At 42.6% G+C, this 19128-nt stretch overlaps 1 protein-coding gene across 1 annotated transcript in view; it reads left to right on the plus strand.

The window, feature by feature from the left end:
- The window catches only part of LOC115156297 (low-density lipoprotein receptor-related protein 1B-like), a 575728-nt gene that overhangs the window by 444170 nt on the left and 112430 nt on the right, over positions 1-19128 (plus strand). Inside the window, exons 44-50 of the mRNA XM_029703749.1 lie at positions 2298-2490; positions 4084-4209; positions 5055-5183; positions 5787-5906; positions 7237-7350; positions 8425-8574; positions 9793-9921. Coding sequence (XP_029559609.1) covers positions 2298-2490; positions 4084-4209; positions 5055-5183; positions 5787-5906; positions 7237-7350; positions 8425-8574; positions 9793-9921 — 961 coding nt within the window. The remainder of the gene's footprint in view (positions 1-2297; positions 2491-4083; positions 4210-5054; positions 5184-5786; positions 5907-7236; positions 7351-8424; positions 8575-9792; positions 9922-19128) is intronic.

A 19128-nucleotide genomic window follows, 5' to 3' on the forward strand; every position in this document is an offset into this window, starting at 1 on the left:
AAACCCCAATTACTACAATGGCGTAGCACATCATTCATTCAAAGAAATGTTTCAAAATAATCTATTCCAATGAATTAAATGAATCACTATATATTTTGTACTATTTTGAGAAATGTGAAGAGGGGAATCGGTTATACAGTAAATTCAACTTTTATGGCCTAAACAAAATCAATAGGAGAGCTTTATGAGCTGCGTGTCTCATGTCTTGACTGTTCTTTCATGTGTTCTTGCAAAGAACACCTGGCCTCTGCTGCCTGTCAGCTATTCCTCTATGTTCTTGTGGATTTATATTAAAATTGGTGCAGATTTGAATGATTTTATGTGTGATATGTTTGCTAGTTAACCTACTGCAGACCTGGGCAAACAATCCACCTACCACTATTGACACTATGAATAGAGGGCAGGATAATGTTGACTGTATAGTAAGCCTCAGAAAGCGTAGTGCATAAGGGAAGTACCAACACACCTTGATAGAGGAGACACATGCAAGCAGATGAGGAAATGTGGCTATATGGAAGAAATTAAATAGTAAAACCTGCAAAATGTGCAATCTAAACCAGGGGGAAATGCACAACCATCCCCTGTGTCCAATAACAAAATCACATAACCCTCCCCAAAGCCTAAAGAAAAGTTTTAAACCTTTTTTAAACCTTTTTTGGACTAGCACCCCCACCCTAGTCAATTTACAACTGTACCTAAGCAAGTCATACAATACTTTTAAAGTTCTCAAAGTACTCCCTGACAAAGGCCATGTTAAAATGAGTCAGAGTTTTAAATTGTTTGTTCTATTGAACATGCCATAACAATAAATTAATTTTATTCATATGAATAGTGCCTTGGTCCTTTTAGTTTTTTTGCTGACCATTTAACCCCTTTGCCAAAGAACATCTACCTACAAAGTTCTACTATTATATCCCAGCAGCGCTTCACTTCCTTTTGTTTTCTACAACTCATAAAGTTTGGTTTTATTTACTCAGAACTCTAATGTGTGTGCTGAGAGTCGGGAAGCAAGTTCAGGGAGTGAGTGTTTTAATAAATAAACATAACATAATACAAAACACAAACAACGCACAGACATGACACTGGAACAGAAACAATAACGCCTGGGGAAGAAACGAAAGGGAGTGACATATATGGGGAAGGTAATCAGGGAGGTGATGGAGTCCAGGTGAGTCTGATGATGCGCAGGTGCGCGTAACGATGGTGATAGTAGTGCGCCATAACGAGCAGCCTGGTGACCTAGAGGCTGGAAAGGGAGCACACGTGACAAGAACTTTCATAATGTGCTTAAACCTGAAACGAGACAATTATAAGTAGACTATAAGAGATTTTGAACACAGTGGTAATTAGTCCCTGTGTATAAAACTAGCATTCTCCAGAGGGATTTCCGTCAAAATCCCTCTGGCTTCCTTGTCATCTCCCTCTCTCTCTCTCTCTCTCAATTCATAGGGGTTTTATTGGCATGGGAAGCATATTTACATTACCAAAGCAAGTGAAATAAACAATCAACAAAAGTGAGAAGACACAAAACATTAAAAAAAATATTAGAATATAACATTGAATATTACACTCAAAAAGATAAAGACATTTCAAGTGTTATATTATCCACGATGTACAGTGTTTTAGCAATGTATAAATAGTTGTAGTAGGAATAGTAGGGGACGATAAATAAAGATAAATATTGGTGGTATTTTCAATGTTGTCTGTGCTCCACTGGTTGCCCTTTCTCTTGCTCTTTCTCTCCTGCTGGCCAGTTGTTTTCCCTGTAACAAGCTGTGCTCCTTGAATCAACACCTGTCCTATTCATCCCTGTATGCCAGCAGGGCTAATGTGATAATGGTTACATGCATGTCCCACTAATTGCTGAGACTACAGAACTGCAGGAAGACCTGCCTAGTGGCCCCAGCATAGAAAGAGACTCCCAAAGGAGCCGTCTGTCTGATGTATTCCTGCCTCCCTCTCTGTGACACTGTCATACATTTACATAGCAACAACATCTGGGTTTAGCAGTAACCTAGGAGAGGTTGTATATGTTTGTGTGTACAGGGGTTGATGATGCAGTGATTCATTTATTTCTTCGTGCTATGTATTCAAAGTCTGTTTTTTTATTTTATGTTTTCATCAATATTTACTAATTTGATGTTTAGATGTAATTGACATGAAGTCTTTGAAAATCATATATGTTTTACTAGAGTACAAGGAGGTAGAGGACTTAAGCTATGGCTTGGTATTGGCACTGTAGACATATTAGACAAGTTATGAATGCTTTCACTGATGTACTGCTTTGTAAATCACAGGTCATCGTGAAGTCAGGGCCAGGAACTTTTTTTGGCCTGGCTATTTATGGGGACTTCATCTTCTGGTCGGACTGGGCTCGCCGGGCCGTGCTACGATCCAACAAGTACACAGGTGGAGAGACCAAGGTTCTGCGAGCAGATATCCCCCACCAGCCCATGGGAATCATCGCTGTGACAAATGACTCCAACAGCTGTGAGTATCTAGACTTACGACACCAACTCCCTGGAATCTAGACTTACGACAACAACTCCCTGGAATCTAGACTTACGACAACAACTCCCTGGAATCTTATCTCAAAAAGACAGGGATAGACTGTTTGTGAATGTTTGGGAGCCCATGTATGTCTGTGCAATGCACTTATGCACACACATGATTTCCCTACAATATGGAATGTGTAAGAGAAGAATAGATCTATTAGTGTAATAGTATTTTTTTTCATCTGTCTGTTGCAGATCTGTGCATTTTCCTACATTTGTCTGTTTAATTTAGATTGGGGTTTGGGGTTCTCTTTACTTATTGGTTTTCCACTAGGACTCACAGCAGTGTATCTACCTACCAGGGCTCCTTCTCTTGATTTGAAGAAAATGGTGGGAATGACAAATTAAGATGGTTTTATTTAGCTGGGGAGAAACTAAAGCTGGCAACGTAATTAATAAAAAATAATCCCTGAGTTCGATAGGAGGGCTCTGAAGTGTGCATACTAGGACATTGGGAAAAGTACTTAAGAGCTTCCCAATGGCTTGACTCTCTCTGTGAAGATGTCGAGGGACTTTTCCTTCTCATTTATTTCATCATCACAAATGATCGCAGACATCTTTTTGACCTCTCCGTCTTGCCAATTGATAAGTAACAACCTGCAATGTTTAAATTAATAAAACATTTTATCCAAAGCTAATTACATTACAGGTAATGCATCCATTTTTAGTATGTATGTGATCCCTGCGGGCATTGAACCTAGATTGCTACCGTCACGCTATTACATGTAAAGCTGAGTCACACAGGACCACTGTTCATCTCACCCCAGTTTTCCTCCTCCAGATAGTTAAATGTGAAGTCAATGTTTCCACATTTTCATCAGTCTTCCTGTCTGTCCTTCCTGATCCTCCCATTCCTCTGTAATCAGATGAGGCCACACACACACACACACACACACACACACACACACACACACACACACACACACACACACACACACACACACACACACACACACACACACACACACACACACACATACCTCACACACATATCCCCCACACACAGACACTGATGCGTGAATGAGAGACAGAGGGTTGGAGGGGAGGGAAGGAAAGGAAAGCTATGGTTCATTTGTCACGTGTCTCTCCGGTGAGCACTGGTGATGCCTGTGCTTTATTGTTTCCCCTCCCTCTGCATCCTTCGCTCTTTCTTTATCAGGGAGGATGAGACCATACCTGCTTGTTCCTGTTACACTGACTGAGCTGATGCGTTCTTTATGGTGGGCTGGTGGGAGGTGGGAGCTGTGGGTTTGGACCGTTGGCCTTGAAATAAACTCTATGTTAATTGAGGTTTAGCCGTTAATAAACTGGTGACATTCAGTTTAGTTTATTGGTCGTTCTTCAGCGTTAAATGTTCTTAAAAACAGTTGATAATAAAAATTCTGAATGTCTTTGACATTGCAAAATACTGTAATAATTGCAACCTCACTTTGTCTCTGTCTTTTTGCCTCGTGTTATGTCTATAAAGCATATGTTGTTGGTCTCCTGTTGTGTGTATAATATCTCTGATTGGCCATGTGTTCTGTAGGTGAGCTGTCCCCATGCAGACTCAATAACAGTGGCTGTGGTGACTTGTGTCTGTTGACCCCAGATGGAAGAGTCAACTGTAGTTGTCGGGGAGCACGTGTGTTATTAGATGACAACAGATGCATTTGTAAGTTATGAGATCATTTATTTTTTAACCCCTTTTTCTCCCCAATTTTGTGATATCCATCTAGTAGTTGAAGTATTGTACCATCGCTGCAACTCCTGTACGGACTCGGGAGTGGCGAAGGACAAGAGCCATGCATCCTCTGAAACATGACCCCGCCAAGCCGCACTGCTTCTTGACACACTGCTCGCTTAACCCGGAAGTCAGCCGCACCAATGTGTTGGAGAAAACACCGTACCACTGGCGACCAAAGTCAGCGTGCGAACGCCCGGCCACCACAAGGAATCAGAAGAGCACGATGAGACAAGGACATCCCCGCCGGCCAAACTCTCCACCAACCCGGACGACACTGGGCCAATTGTATGCCGCCACATGTGTCTCCCGGTCACGGCCGGCTGCGACAAATCCCAGGATCAAACCCAGATCTGTAGTGAAACCACTAGCACTGCAATGCAGTGCCTTAGACCGCTGTGTCACTTGGAGTCCCGAAATGTTCCTTTTTAACCAACCATACATTCAATAATCTTGCAATTCTCACAAAAAATATAACTTAGTTGATTGGTTTAGATCAGATTTTCAACTTTTTTTAGAGAAATGTTTCCTCTTTAGTAATTATCTATACACTTTTATTCACTGGCAAGGACAGACTGTTTTAGGTAGTTGTAATACATTAGCACCCAATTAACTTTGTTTCAGAGGGGAATATGCAGTGTTTGTACTTTTAACATAAAGGTCATACTGGTGCAGATACTGCTAACTTTAAGACCACAGCTAAAGCCATTGTGGTGAGAAAATGCACAAATATTTGACTTAACTTGTTTAACTACCTTAGTCATCTTCTTTTGCAGCAGAGAATTCCTCCTGCAACATCCACAAGGAGTTTGAATGCGGAAACGGCGAGTGCATCAACTATCAGTTCACATGTGATGGAATAGCGCACTGCAAAGACAAATCAGATGAGAAAATGCAATATTGTGGTAAGCAATTGATCTTATATCAGCATTTTGGTACTTCAAATCTCTCTCAGTCAACAAAAATATAATGAATGATCTACTACTACATGCAAGCAAGCACAAGCCCATTCATATAATGGATGTGCTGTAGCTAACCATATGGCATGACAATGATAGCAGGGTTGGCTACAGCACATATGAAAGGGAAAGGGGGATACCTTGTCAGTTGTACAACTGAATGCCTTCAACTGAAATGTGTCTTCTGCATTTAACCCAACCCCTCTGAATCAGAGCGGTGCAGGGGGCTGCCTTAATCAACATCCACTTCTTCGACAACCAGGGAAGGTGTCTATTCCATACAAATTTCAGTCACTTCAGGAAGTATACTGAAATTCCAATTCCAACTAACTTCAATGCTTTTCAATAAGGAATTGGAATTTGGTGTACTTTCTGAGTGGAATTGAAATGGAATTGATCCCAACCCTGATGACATCCATTGAAGAATTGGCTAGAGCACATTCAGTGTGGGACTGCACAGTTGTTATCTAGAGGATGTCATAAGAAGAAGATTACTACCATTACCATTTCCTATTGGAAGTGAACACATTTGTTATGTAATTTCACCAGATAACAGGAACTGTAGGAGAGGCTTCAGGGCGTGTGACAACCAACGCTGTGTGGCCAACAGTCATTTCTGCGACGGGGTGGATGACTGTGGGGACAACTCAGATGAGGCCTTTTGTAACAGTGAGTATGGATAGATCGACCGCTTAATCTCCCAGTCAATCCTGACCAGGTTTCTCTGTGTGTGTGTGTGTGTGTGTGTGTGTGTGTGTGTGTGTGTGTGTGTGTGTGTGTGTGTGTGTGTGTGTGTGTGTGTGTGTGTGTGTGTGTGTGTGTGTGTGTGTGTGTGTGTGCGTGTGTGTGTGTGCAGCATATAGCAGGCTTCACACTGGGCTGAGCCTCTCTTTAATGAGCCCCAGCATCACATAGCTCCTCAAAGACCAAGGGCCAGGAGGATATTGGGCACAAATTGTTCAGAAAATCATGCAAAGATTGCCCCGGCCCGAATCTCCAATCTTTGTCATTGCTATTCTAATCAAGTGGCATTCTTTGCTATTATTTTCAATTTAGTTTCTGTGGCTGTTATTCAGCTGCATGCAGTTGGCCCAGAGGAAAACAAACCCAGCACTCTTTAACAGGAACGTAATGTGCTTAAACCTGAAATGAGACAATTAAGAGAGGCCATGAGGCAGCAGTAGGATTCTCTAAAGATGGATGAAGCTCCCAAGGACTGAGATTTCAGGCACGTCTAGCTGTAATGACTCTCAAAGCATGCAGTCGGTTAGTTTTTTTAATGGCAAATTATCAACAACACCCCTGTTTCTATAACCATTAAAACATTAAATTTTTTGCATTTAAATGAAAATACCATAGTTTCCGTAGATGGTAACTCGAGCAAGAAAACCCCTTTTTACTAGATCGATCAAATATAATGTCCCTGTAGGTTCTCAGTATCTAATTTGCATTTGTTTATTAGTAGTGCTCATAAAAACAGACAATAAATGGCATTCGCATAAACTAAATGATCATTAATAAGTCCTGTTGTTTTTTTGTTTTTTTTACCTTTATTTAACTAGGCAAGTCAGTTAAGAAAAAATTCGTATTTACAATGACGGCCTACACCAGCCAAACCCGGACGACGCTGGGCCAGTTATTCACCACCCTATGGGACTCCCAATTATGTCCGGTTGTGGTACAGCCTGGATTTGAACCAGGGTGTCTGTAGTGACACCTCTAGCACTGAGATGCAGTGCCTTAGACCACTGTGCCACTCGGGAGTGGACTTGATGATTCGTATACCTCTGCTTATTTGCTTCTCACGCATGCACCCACATAATGCACACGTAGACAAACACCTGACATCCTCCCTATCCTAGATATCCTTCCTAGACCTGATGCTAAACACTACTAAGCCTTCTACCTGGGTTACACTATTAACTGGTCCCTCTCTTCCTGGTGAGTTGTTCCTAGCATCGGGTCTTTTCGAAGGGTTCATTTCTCTCTCTCCTCTCAGATGTCACGTGTGCATCGTTTGAATCCTCATGCCAGGATGGGAGCTGTATCCCCGGCTCAGCCTGGTGTAACCAGGTCATTGACTGTGCTGATGCCTCAGATGAAAAGAACTGCAGTAAGTTAAGCCTTTTTAAGGTATGGTATGTGTCATGATCCAGAAAAGTGCACCATGCTAACATGGTAACCTCATCACCATTGATGGATCGCTTGTTTTCAGTCATTCAGCATTATCCAGATTGTAGTTTCTTTGTTATTACACAGGTAAATAAGCAACTTAATGTACAGTGTTACTAACTAGGCCTCCATCCGATTGGCAAATGATTTTCATGCAAATATTCTAAAATCCGCACTAAGAAAATATGCGCATCTTCCTACTAGTGGTGTGTTTCCACCAAACAAACTTGTTGTGGATAAAGTAGTGTACACAAAATGTACTTTTTCGGTTAAGTTTTCATGTAAGTTTTCATGTAAGTCTAAAGTTCAATGTGTTTACATCATATTTTCAACTCTACAGATAGTTTTGTCACAAACTGTTGTGTTAAATGGCAAATGTGCCTACTCTGGTCTTGGCATGTGCGCTCTTGCCAACAGCTCGCAGATACAGTGCTGGTAGGCTGTGCGAGTAAACTAGTCTACATGATGAGGTTATTATGGATAAGAGCAAGAATTGTTTTATTTGGTACGGCAGTCAAGCAATCGTCATCAAGTCACCAGAATAAGACCCTTGACATTTATTGGAAAGGGGCATCAAGATCACTGTGAAGTTCATCATAAGTTAATTCATATGTAGCCTAATAAACTACATGGTTTCCCGAGTCGTAGTGGCAGGACCACAGGACCACAAACTTGCATGACTCCAAGTTTATTTGCCATATGATGGTTATTATATCAATATTTGTGCATAAAGGCATTTCCACCGCCATTTCTCACATTATTAATTTTACCGACACAAAAAGATCTCACCATGTCGAACAAATGTTCGGTCTGCATTTACAAAACTGTACCGAATCTTTCTGTTTCCATTACAGCTGTGGTGAGTTTTTTTTATGCGGTATGACTTTACTTACATAAAAACTGTGGATGGAAACCTGGCTAATGTTACCTTTTTATACCTTAGTGTTACCTACTGTTAGTGGATTTACAGTAGCTCGTGTTTAGCTAGCTAAGGTTAGCTAATGTTTTTGTGTAGACAACACAGACTGCTCTGAATTCTACAAACTGGGGGTGAAAGAGAAAGGCTTCATCAGCTGTAATTCCACCTCCCTCTGTATCCACCCCTCCTGGATCTGTGATGGAGCCAACGACTGTGGCGATTATGCAGATGAGACCAACTGCCAGGGTGAGTCTCTTGTCTTGTCTTCTCCTCTCTTCTCTCCTCTCTCTGCCTAAGGAAGACAGATTGAGGAAGTCAGCTTCAATTAGAGAAGACTTGCATAAAATCCAAAAACATAGATATACCATTTTCTGAAGTGATTAGTGGAGCGGATCAAGAGTTTCAACTTCGTTGGTGTCCACATTACCAACAAACTATCATAGTCCAAACACACCACAAAAGTCTTGAAGAGGGCACAGCAACACCTTTTCCCCCTCAGGAGACTGAAAAGATTGACGTGGGTCCCCAGATCCTCAAAAAGTTTTACAGCTGCACCATTGAGAGCATCCTGGTTGGTTGCATCACTGCCAGGTTTGGCGATGATGCTCGGCATCTGACCGGAGCGCCAAGTCTAGGTCCAAAAGGCACCTTAACAGCTTCTACCCCCAAGCTATAAGACTGCTGAACAATTAATAAAATTACCACCAGGACTATTTACATCGAAGGGGATGGGCTTTGTTTTTACACTGCTGCAACTCACTGTTTATTATCTATGCATAGTCACTTTACCCCTACTTACAGTATATGTACAAATGACCTCGACTAACCTGTACCCCACACATTGACTCGGTACCTGTACCCCCTGTTTATAGCCTCGTTATTTTATTGTGTTACTATTTATTTGATTTTTTACTTTAGTTTATTTAGTAAATATCTTCTTAACTCTATTTCTTGAACTGCATCGTAAGTAAGCATCTACATGGCAAGTTCTCATTGGTCCAAATTGTCTATACATTGCGCCTGAAATGCGATACGTGTTATCTGGCCATTGGCACAATTTTATTGCCAGGAATTCTAATTGGTCAACCACAGGCTAGGGTTGGGGGTATAAAACTACATCCTGTCTCTTTGTTCTGTGGAGAGAATCACTGAGGACAGGGGAGAATGAACATCTTAGATTCAATTGTTAGATTACTTGTTAGATATTACTTGCATGGTCGGAACTAGAAGCACAAGCATTTCGCTACACTCACAATAACATCTGCTAACCATGTGTATGTGACCAATAAAATTTGATTTGATTTGTCTACCTCTCAGCATATAACATCTATGATTTCTCCTCTTTGAATAAACCTATTTTTCTCCCCCTGATTTGCTTTGGGGTCTGTGTTATTGAAGAGTAACATCAACTGCTAACACCACTGAATCACCTCTCAGATGACTCTTCCCTTCCATTGTTGTCAGCCCTAGTTTCCCATGGGCAGAAGTGTGAAGAGGGCCACTTCGCCTGCCCCAGCGGTAACTGCATCTCCAGTGTGTGGCTGTGTGATGGACAGAAGGACTGTGAGGATGGGGCAGATGAGTTTCAGTGTGGTAAGGCTTTGCTATGTTGATAGCCCATTACATTACAAAGATAATATTTCTAAGATGGCTTGTCTGAATGACTTAAAGACATCTATAGGAAGCCAAAAATCCAGTGTATTTATATGGACAGAAAGACTGTGATTACTAGGCCGATGAGGTTCAGTGCAGTAAGGCTCAGTGCAGTGGGTAGACACATTTCATTGCATTACAGAATACAATTTTTTAGTTGGCTTGTCTCACGGCCGGCCTGCTCATTAGGCAGATTGACGAAGGCAGAATTTTCTGAGCTAAACTGACCAAGACGCACCTCCAACAGCAACACATAAAACCTCACAGATTTCTGCCCAAAAACGATGCCAATTTCTCTCAACCAGTGGCATGTGGGCGTTTTAGGTTAGCGCTGATGCCACCTTTTGATAAGCAGTGCCCACTTTGTGAAAGGTAGGGGCTAGGGGCGCAAAATATTTTGCTTGTCCATTCCAAGCGCGCCCATCCAGGGTGCTGTTGGAGAGATGCAGCTCTGCAGCGCTCCACCAACATTCTGTCAAAAATAAATACATCTAACATAAAAAATGTAGCATATATAGGATATGGTAGAAAGAGTATGTGGTCTTTTCTGTAATCTACAGGTTGGAGATAAAATGTATGACAATGTAATGAGACAGACAATTTTTACGATCAAATAGCCTAACATAAATGGCGCTCAATCAAATAAAAAATGTGCTGTCATGTTAACAAGCAACATTTCCTAAAAACAGGACAGGTCAAAGTAAAATGGACAGTATTAAATGGACAATCACAACTGTTGTCCAGGAGTTTCACCCCATTGTCATGATCAGTGGTTTCAAGTTTGTATCCGTCAATTTTTGACAAGCTAATCATAGTGAAAAAGAAAATACTTCTGCATTACCCGCTGTGTAAACACATTGCAAATTGACTCGCAATAACTCCAGGGTAGCTGATATTCAGAGCTTAAATAGCCAAATTAATTAGTCACAAGAATCAGGACTAATAAAACCAATGCAATGGCCTGTTTTACACACGGTGGGCCTACTACATTAGTGGGCATTCATAAAATGTAATTGGAGGCCGACATGGTAGGCTACATCCCAGTAAGCACGAGCCAACGTCTTTTGGACTTCATTTTTTTTGTCCTGGCTGGACGTCATTTTTTGGTGTTTTACAAATGGTAGGCTTACCACATAGATGAGCATTCATAAAATTTTAATTCAGGCAACACTGTTTGCTACACCTTAGTAAGCACGGACCGACGCCTTTTGGACATATTTTTTTGGTGCAGTTCTGGACCAGCCTTGATTTCAACATCCACAGACATTGGGTTTTGGTCCAGACCAAATCAGATTTTCTCCGGTCTGGATCAGCCTTGATTTCAACATCCACAGACATTGGTTTTTGGTCCAGACCAAATCAGATTTTGTCCGGTCTGGATCAGCCTTGATTTGGCCCAAACATAGACGTAGAACACCTATAAATTACTTATTTTCAACTTTCATTCAGAACCAAAAATGAGCATGATTTCAACATCTGCAAACATCCGTAAAATATGTACTTTCATCATCCGGAAAATAAGTATTTTCAATTTCATTCAGAACTGTCTGGAAAAGACGCCTTTTCAACATTCTGGAAATATGTATTTTAAACATACGGAAAATACCTTTTCACCACCTTTCAACTTACTTATTTTAGACGTCTTTTCAACGTCATTATTCTTATTGGGACTATTCTAGTTTTGCGGGGGCAGCATTCTTTGGTCTCACCTATGGCGGCAGAACGGCAAGGACCGGCCCTGGCTTGTCTGAATTATTTCTAGACAACCACAGGAAGACACAAATCCAGTGTTAGCAGTGACAAATCACTAATGATTGGAGTTAATTGTCTCTACTGGATATTGTATTGTTCGTCCTCATTGTGTATTTAATTGCTTGCCAAGTTGTCTGCTAGCCTACTTATGTGTATAGAGCGTATACCTCCAGCCCTGATTTTCAAATAAAGCCACTTAAAAAGGACACAGGGGTGCTTTTTCTCTGGCTTTGAATTAGCATATTCTCCCCTTGTGTGTAACAGTTAATTAGTTATCCATTAGTCATTGTGAATTGTTACCAGAGATGGAAACATGTGGGTTCACTGAGAAGTGGCTGACATCTGAACGGATCACATGGAATGTTCTCCCACACTGACCTTTCACACGGAACCTTGCACATGGAACCCTCTCACCAGGGAAGACAAGAACACTTCTAGCCTACCTCTTTGATCCTTTCTAATGTAGGTGTTACTTACCATGACAAAGACTTTCCACCTAGATAGCTAAACCAAAATTGAGTCATGGTCTGGTAAATAGAATTTTCAATCAAACAGATGACTTATTTATGTATACCGTTTATGTTTCATTACTTTTGCTGTCAAAGTGATGAAGAAGGATCTTCCAAGAGCGTTTGAGTGCCACTGAGGTGGTAATACTTATCCTGACCTGCATCACAGCTAGGCTTCAGATGAATAAATACCCTGAACTACTGAGGAATTAATTAATTTAGACAGAATGGCCCACACAAGTAACACTTTCATATGTTATTAACTGTCTTGAAGAGTAAGATCATATTTATTGAAGTGAAATAAATCACAGTAGATTGTCTAAATTAAGAGCAGAATGAGGTTTGGTAATCATGTTAACTGGGTGACTCAAATTCATCTAACACAACATGATTCTGTGTACCATCAAATGACTGAAAAACACATTCTCATTCATTTAGCTAAGTGCTTCATTACTGTTTGAATTTATTTGAATTTGAAATAATGGTATTGCGAATAAAAAAAATGCACCGTAGCTCCTTTCAAAACTAAGCAGAATGATGCTGCTGTCTAAATGTCATTCAGTCTGTTAGATGTTCAGAACTGGCATTCTCAGGACAAATGGCAAATATTCCCATTTCACTGAGTTGATTAACATATAAAAAGCCAGAGCTATTGATAAACTGAAAGTAAAGGAAAAAGATTAGAAGTAAATGTCATTATATCACTGGAAATCCAAAATCTCACAACTGATTAGATGAAATACTTGTCTGTCATTGTAAAATGTCTGATGATCTTTCCCTGTACAGTGAAATACCACTGAAGCCTAAGATATGAAATATTAGCATCTCCAGAATGAGCCTTTGTCGAGACATCTGAAAGAGACAGAGGCATTGGATCTAGGCCCCCAAGGGAGGGTGGTTCTTTGAATTTAAATGAATCCAGATCTGAAGGTACATATGTGTTCCTGTCTGTGCGTAGGGCTGTTACAGTGACCATATTACTGACACACCGGAGGTCACAAGTCATGATGGCAGTCAAATTCCATGTGGTAATTAGGCTTCTCCAAGCTCTGATGCTGCTGATGGTCAGGAGTAGCATACCAAGCTTGCTAACTGCCTGGTACTCAGCATTCTCTTGTCCCTCGATTTACTCTGACATAAATGCAAATGTAATCGAAAATCGAATCAAACACTTCATGAGAGCCCATGAGCTCATGTTGCACAACATTTCTATAAGTTATGCAATTATATGAGAAAACTGAATCGTAATGGCCTCTATTAAAAAGAGGAGGATCCCATCAGTTTTCTATAGGTTAGGCCTAATATATTTATTTCTCAAGTTTCCTAGTATTAAGCACATTTCTTCTCTTTTATAATAGGAGTATAGCCTACCTGGCTGGCATGCACATGAATCACAGGAATAGAGTCCTCCATTTGCTATTTAAGTGCAAAGATGACATGTATTTTTTCGCCTGTCCCTGATTCGAGACAGGTGCGTGATAATGGTCCACTCTAAATCAAAACTAATATCCCAAATGTATTATTTAGTATATATAAAGATGAGAGTAAATCAAGAATAGTCTGATGGGTAACAATATTGGCCTATCACTTGTGAATGATGCCCAGCTTGTGTGCAGTCAGGGAAGAAACTTTTTCAAATCATAGTCGCAAACCTCATGTAGCCTAGCCCATAGCACTCACCGACCGGTAGCACGCACGTCTGTAGCCATGAAGTGTCTTGAAAGGTTGGTCATGGCTCACATCAACACCATTATCCCAAAACCCTAGACTCACTCCGATTTGCATACCGCCCCAACAGATCCACAAATGATGCAATCTCTATTGCACTCCACAGTGCCCTTTCACACCTGGAAAAAAGGAACATCTATGTGAGAATGCTATTAGTTGACTACAGCTCAGCGTTCAACACCATAGTGCCCTCAAAGCTCATCACTAAGCTAAGTACCCTAGGACTAAACACCCCTCTGCAACTGGATCCTGAACTTACTGATGGGCTGCCCCCAGGTGGTAAGGGTAGGTAACAACACATCTGCCATGCTGATCCTTAACACGTGGCCCCTCAGGTGTGTGTGCTCAGTCCCCTCCTGTACTCCCTGTTCACTCATGACTGCATGGCCAGGCATGACTCTAACACCATCATTAAGTTTGCCATTGACACAACAGTGGTAGGCTTGATGACCAACAACAACGAGACAGCTTATAGGGAGGAGGTCAGAGACCTGGCTGTGTGGTGCCAGGACAGCAACCCCTACCTCAATGTGATCAAGACTAAGGAGATGATTGTGGACTACAGGAAAAGGAGGACTGAGCACGCCCCCATTCTCATTGATGGGGCTGTAGTGCAGCAGGTTGAGAGTGTCCACATCACCAACAAACTATCATGGTCCAAGCACACCAAGACAGTCGTGAAGAGGGCATGACAAAACCTATTTCCCCCCAGGAGACTGAAAAGATTTGGCATGGGTCCTCAGAGCCTCAAAAGGTTCTGCAGCTGCACCATCGAGAGCATCCTGACTGGTTGCATCACTACCTGGTATGGCAACTGCTCGGCCTCCGTCCGCAAGGCACTACAGAGGGTAGTTTGTACGGCCCAGTACATCACCGGGGCTAAGCTCCTTGCCATCCAGGACCTCTATACCAGGTGGTGTCAGAGGAAGGCCCTAAAAATTGTCAAAGACTCCAGCGACCCTAGTCATAGACTGTTCTCTCTGCTACCGCACGGCAAGTGGTACTGGAGCACCAAGTCTAGGTCCAAGAGTCTTCTAAACAGCTTCTGCCATCAAGCCATAAGACTCCTGAACATCTAATCAAATGACTACCCAGACTACTTGCATTGCCCCCCACCCCCCTCTTTTACGCTGCTGCTACTCTCTGTTATTATCTATGCATAAGTCACTTTAATAACTCTACCCACATGTATATATTACCTCAATTACCTCGATTAACCGGTTCCCCCGCACATTGACTCTGTACCGGTACCCCCTGTATATAGCCTCGGTATTGTTATTTTACTGCTGCTCATTAATTATTTGTGACTTTATTTCTTATTTTTTTAGGTATTTTTCTTAAAACTGCATTGTTGGTTAAGGGCTTGTAAGTTAGCATTTCACTGTAATGTCTATCAAATCAAATCAAATTTATTTATATAGCCCTTCGTATATCAGCTGAAATCTCAAAGTGCTGTACAGAAACCCAGCCTAAAACCCCAAACAGCAAGCAATGCATGTGAAAGAGGCACGGTGGCTAGGAAAAACTCCCTAGGAAAAACTCCCTAGAAAGGCCAAAAACCTAGGAAGAAACCTAGAGAGGAACCAGGCTATGAGGGGTGGCCAGTCCTCTTCTGGCTGTGCCGGGTGGATATTATAACAGAACATGGTCAAGATGTTAAAATGTTCATAAATGACCAGCATGGTCAAATAATAATAATCATTGTAGTTGTCGAGGGTGCAACAAGCACGTCCGGTGAACAGGTCAGGGTTCCGTAGCCGCAGGCAGAACAGTTGAAACTGGAGCAGCAGCATGGCCAGGTGGACTGGGGACAGCAAGGAGTCATCATGCCAGGTAGTCCCGAGGCATGGTCCTAGGGCTCAGGTCCTCCGAGAGAAAGAAAGAAAGAGAGAAAGAGAGAATTAGAGAGAGCATATTTAAATTCACACAGGACACCGGATAAGACAAGAGAATACTCCAGATGAAACAGACTGACCCTAGCCCCCCGGCACATAAACTACTGCAGCATAAATACTGGAGGCTGAGACAGGAGGGATCAGAAGACACTGTGGCCCCATCCGATGATACCCCCGGACAGGGCCAAACAGGCAGGATATAACCCCACCCACTTTGCCAAAGCACAGTCCCCACACCACTAGAGGGATGTCTACAACCACCAACTTACCGTCCGAAGACAAGGCCGAGTATAGCCCACAAAAATCTCCGCCATGGCACAACCCAAGGGGGGGCGCCAACCCAGACAGGAAGACCACGTCAGTGACTCAACCCACTCAAGTGACGCACCCCTCCCATGGACGGCATGGAAGAACACCAGTAAGTCAGTGACTCAGCCCCTGTAATAGGGTTAGAGGCAGAGAATCCCAGTGGAAAGAGGGGAACCGGCAAGGCAGAGACAGCAAGGGCGGTTCGTTGCTCCAGCCTTTCCGTTCACCTTCACACTCCTGGGCCAGACTACACTTAATCATAGGACCTACTGAAGAGATAAGTCTTCAGTAAAGACTTAAAGGTTGAGACTGAGTCTGCGTCTCTCACATGGGTAGGCAGACTATTCCATAAAAATGGAGCTCTATAGGAGAAAGCCCTACCTCCAGCTGTTTGCTTAGAAATTCTAGGGACAATTAGGAGGCCTGCATCTTGTGACCGTAGCGTATGTATAGGTATGTACGGCAGGACCAAATCGGAAAGATAGGTAGGAGCAAGCCCATGTAATGCTTTGTAGGTTAGCAGTAAAACCTTGAAATCAGCCCTTGCCTTAACAGGAAGCCAGTGTAGGGAGGCTAGCACTGGAGTAATATGATCAAATTTTTTGGTTGTAGTCAGGATTCTAGCAGCCGTATTTAGCACTAACTGAAGTTTGTTTAGTGCTTTATCCGGGTAGCCGGAAAGTAGAGCATTGCAGTAGTCCAGCCTAGAAGTAACAAAAGCATGGATTAATTTTTCTGCGTCATTTTTGGACAGAAAGTTTCTGATTTTTGCAATGTTATGTAGATGGAAAAAAGCTGTCCTTGAAACAGTCTTGATATGTTCTTCAAAAGAGAGATCAGGGTCCAGAGTAACACCGAGGTCCTTCACAGTTTTATTTGAGACGACTGTACAACCATCCAGATTAATTGTCAGATTGAACAGAAGATCTCTTTGTTTCTTGGGACCTAGAACAAGCATCTCTGTTTTGTCCGAGTTTAAAAGTAGAAAGTTTGCAGCCATCCACTTCCTTATGTCTGAAACACAGGCTTCTAGCGAGGGCAATTTTGGAGCTTCACCATGTTTCATTGAAATGTACAGCTGTGTGTCATCCGCATAGCAGTGAAATTTAACATTATGTTTTCGAATGACATCCCCAAGAGGTAAAATATATAGTGAAAACAATAGTGGTCCTAAAACACCTGTTGTATTCGGCGCATGTGACAAAAAAAATGATTTGATTTATAGGTTTTGATAAGGTTTGTATCACAGCTAAAGCAGACAAATAACTTCTTAAAATTAAGCACATTAACCTGTTTTACGGCGGGAGTAGAGCATAACTTTGAGAATGGCGTTTCCCGCTAATTGATTTCATTTTGGAATATTGCACTTATAGTCTACTGTACTGCCGTGTGAACATTGCTGTGCTTATTATGTGAAAAAAATTGCCTAATAGTTGATCAACATTTTAAGCTAAACTTTCTGATCTGTTGCATCAGCCTAATTGGTTTTAAACATTTTTTTATGCTTGTGGTTGTATTAATTTGGGATCTATAGCATCACACAACTGTCCCAGACTGTGTTTAGAATATTTATTTCTATGCACAGAATAGAATAGGTTAACTTTTGTACTATGGGGGATAGTAGATAGACATAGGCTAATGCTTCTGCTGTCCGTTAGGCCTACTCATCTTGTTGGCTGACGGAAAGTAAATGTGAACAGTTCTTCCAACATCTTTAATATGCGCCTCGGAATTCAATAAGGACGCGTGAAGTTGCGTACCCGATATGTCTGTCTTACATTTACATTTACATTTAAGTCATTTAGCAGACGCTCTTATCCAGAGCGACTTACAAATTGGTGCGTTCACCTTAAGATATCCAGTGGAACAACCACTTTACAATAGTGCATCTAAATCTTTTTGGGGGTGGGGGTAGAAGGATTACTTTATCCTATCCCAGGTATTCCTTAAAGAGGTGGGGTTTCAGGTGTCTCCGGAAGGTGGTGATTGACTCCGCTGTCCTGGTGTCATGAGGGAGCTTGTTCCATTGTTCCACCATTGGGGTGCCAGAGCAGCGAACAGTTTTGACTGGGCAGAGCGGGAGCTGTGCTTCCTCAGAGGTAGGGAGGCGAGCAGGCCAGAGGTGGATGAACGCAGTGCCCTTGTTTGGGTGTAGGGCCTGATCAGAGCCTGAAGGTACGGAGGTGCCGTTCCCCTCACAGCTCCGTAGGCAAGCACCATGGACTTGTAGCGGATGCGAGCTTCAACTGGAAGCCAGTGGAGAGAGCGGAGGAGCGGGGTGATGTGAGAGAACTTGGGAAGGTTGAACACCAGACGGGCTGCGGCGTTCTGGATGAGTTGTAGGGGTTTAATGGCACAGGCAGGGAGCCCAGCCAACAGCGAGTTGCAGTAATCCAGACGGGAGATGACAAGTGCCTGGACTAGGACCTGCGCCGCTTCCTGTGTGAGGCAGGGTCGTACTCTGCGAATGTTGTAGAGCATGAACCTACAGGATCGGGTCACCGCCTTGATGTTAGTGGAGAACGACAGGGTGTTGTCCAGGGTCACGCCAAGGTTCTTAGCACTCTGGGAGGAGGACACAAGGGAGTTGTCAACCGTGATGGCGAGATCATGGAACGGGCAGTCCTTCCCTGGGAGGAGGAGCAGCTCCGTCTTGCCGAGGTTCAGCTTGAGGTGGTGAGCCGTCATCCACACTGATATGTCTGCCAGACATGCAGAGATGCGATTCGCCACCTGGTTATCAGAAGTGGGAAAGGAGAAGATTAATTGTGTGTCGTCTGCGTAGCAATGATAGGAGAGACCATGTGAGGATTTGACCGAGCCAAGTGACTTGGTGTATAGTGAGAATAGGAGAGGGCCTAGAACAGAGCCCTGGGGGACACCAGTGGTGAGAGCACGTGGTGCGGAGACAGATTCTCGCCACGCCACCTGGTAGGAGCGACCTGTCAGGTAGG

Source organism: Salmo trutta, chromosome 20, assembly GCF_901001165.1.
Source record: "Salmo trutta chromosome 20, fSalTru1.1, whole genome shotgun sequence".
Lineage (NCBI taxonomy): Eukaryota > Metazoa > Chordata > Actinopteri > Salmoniformes > Salmonidae > Salmo > Salmo trutta.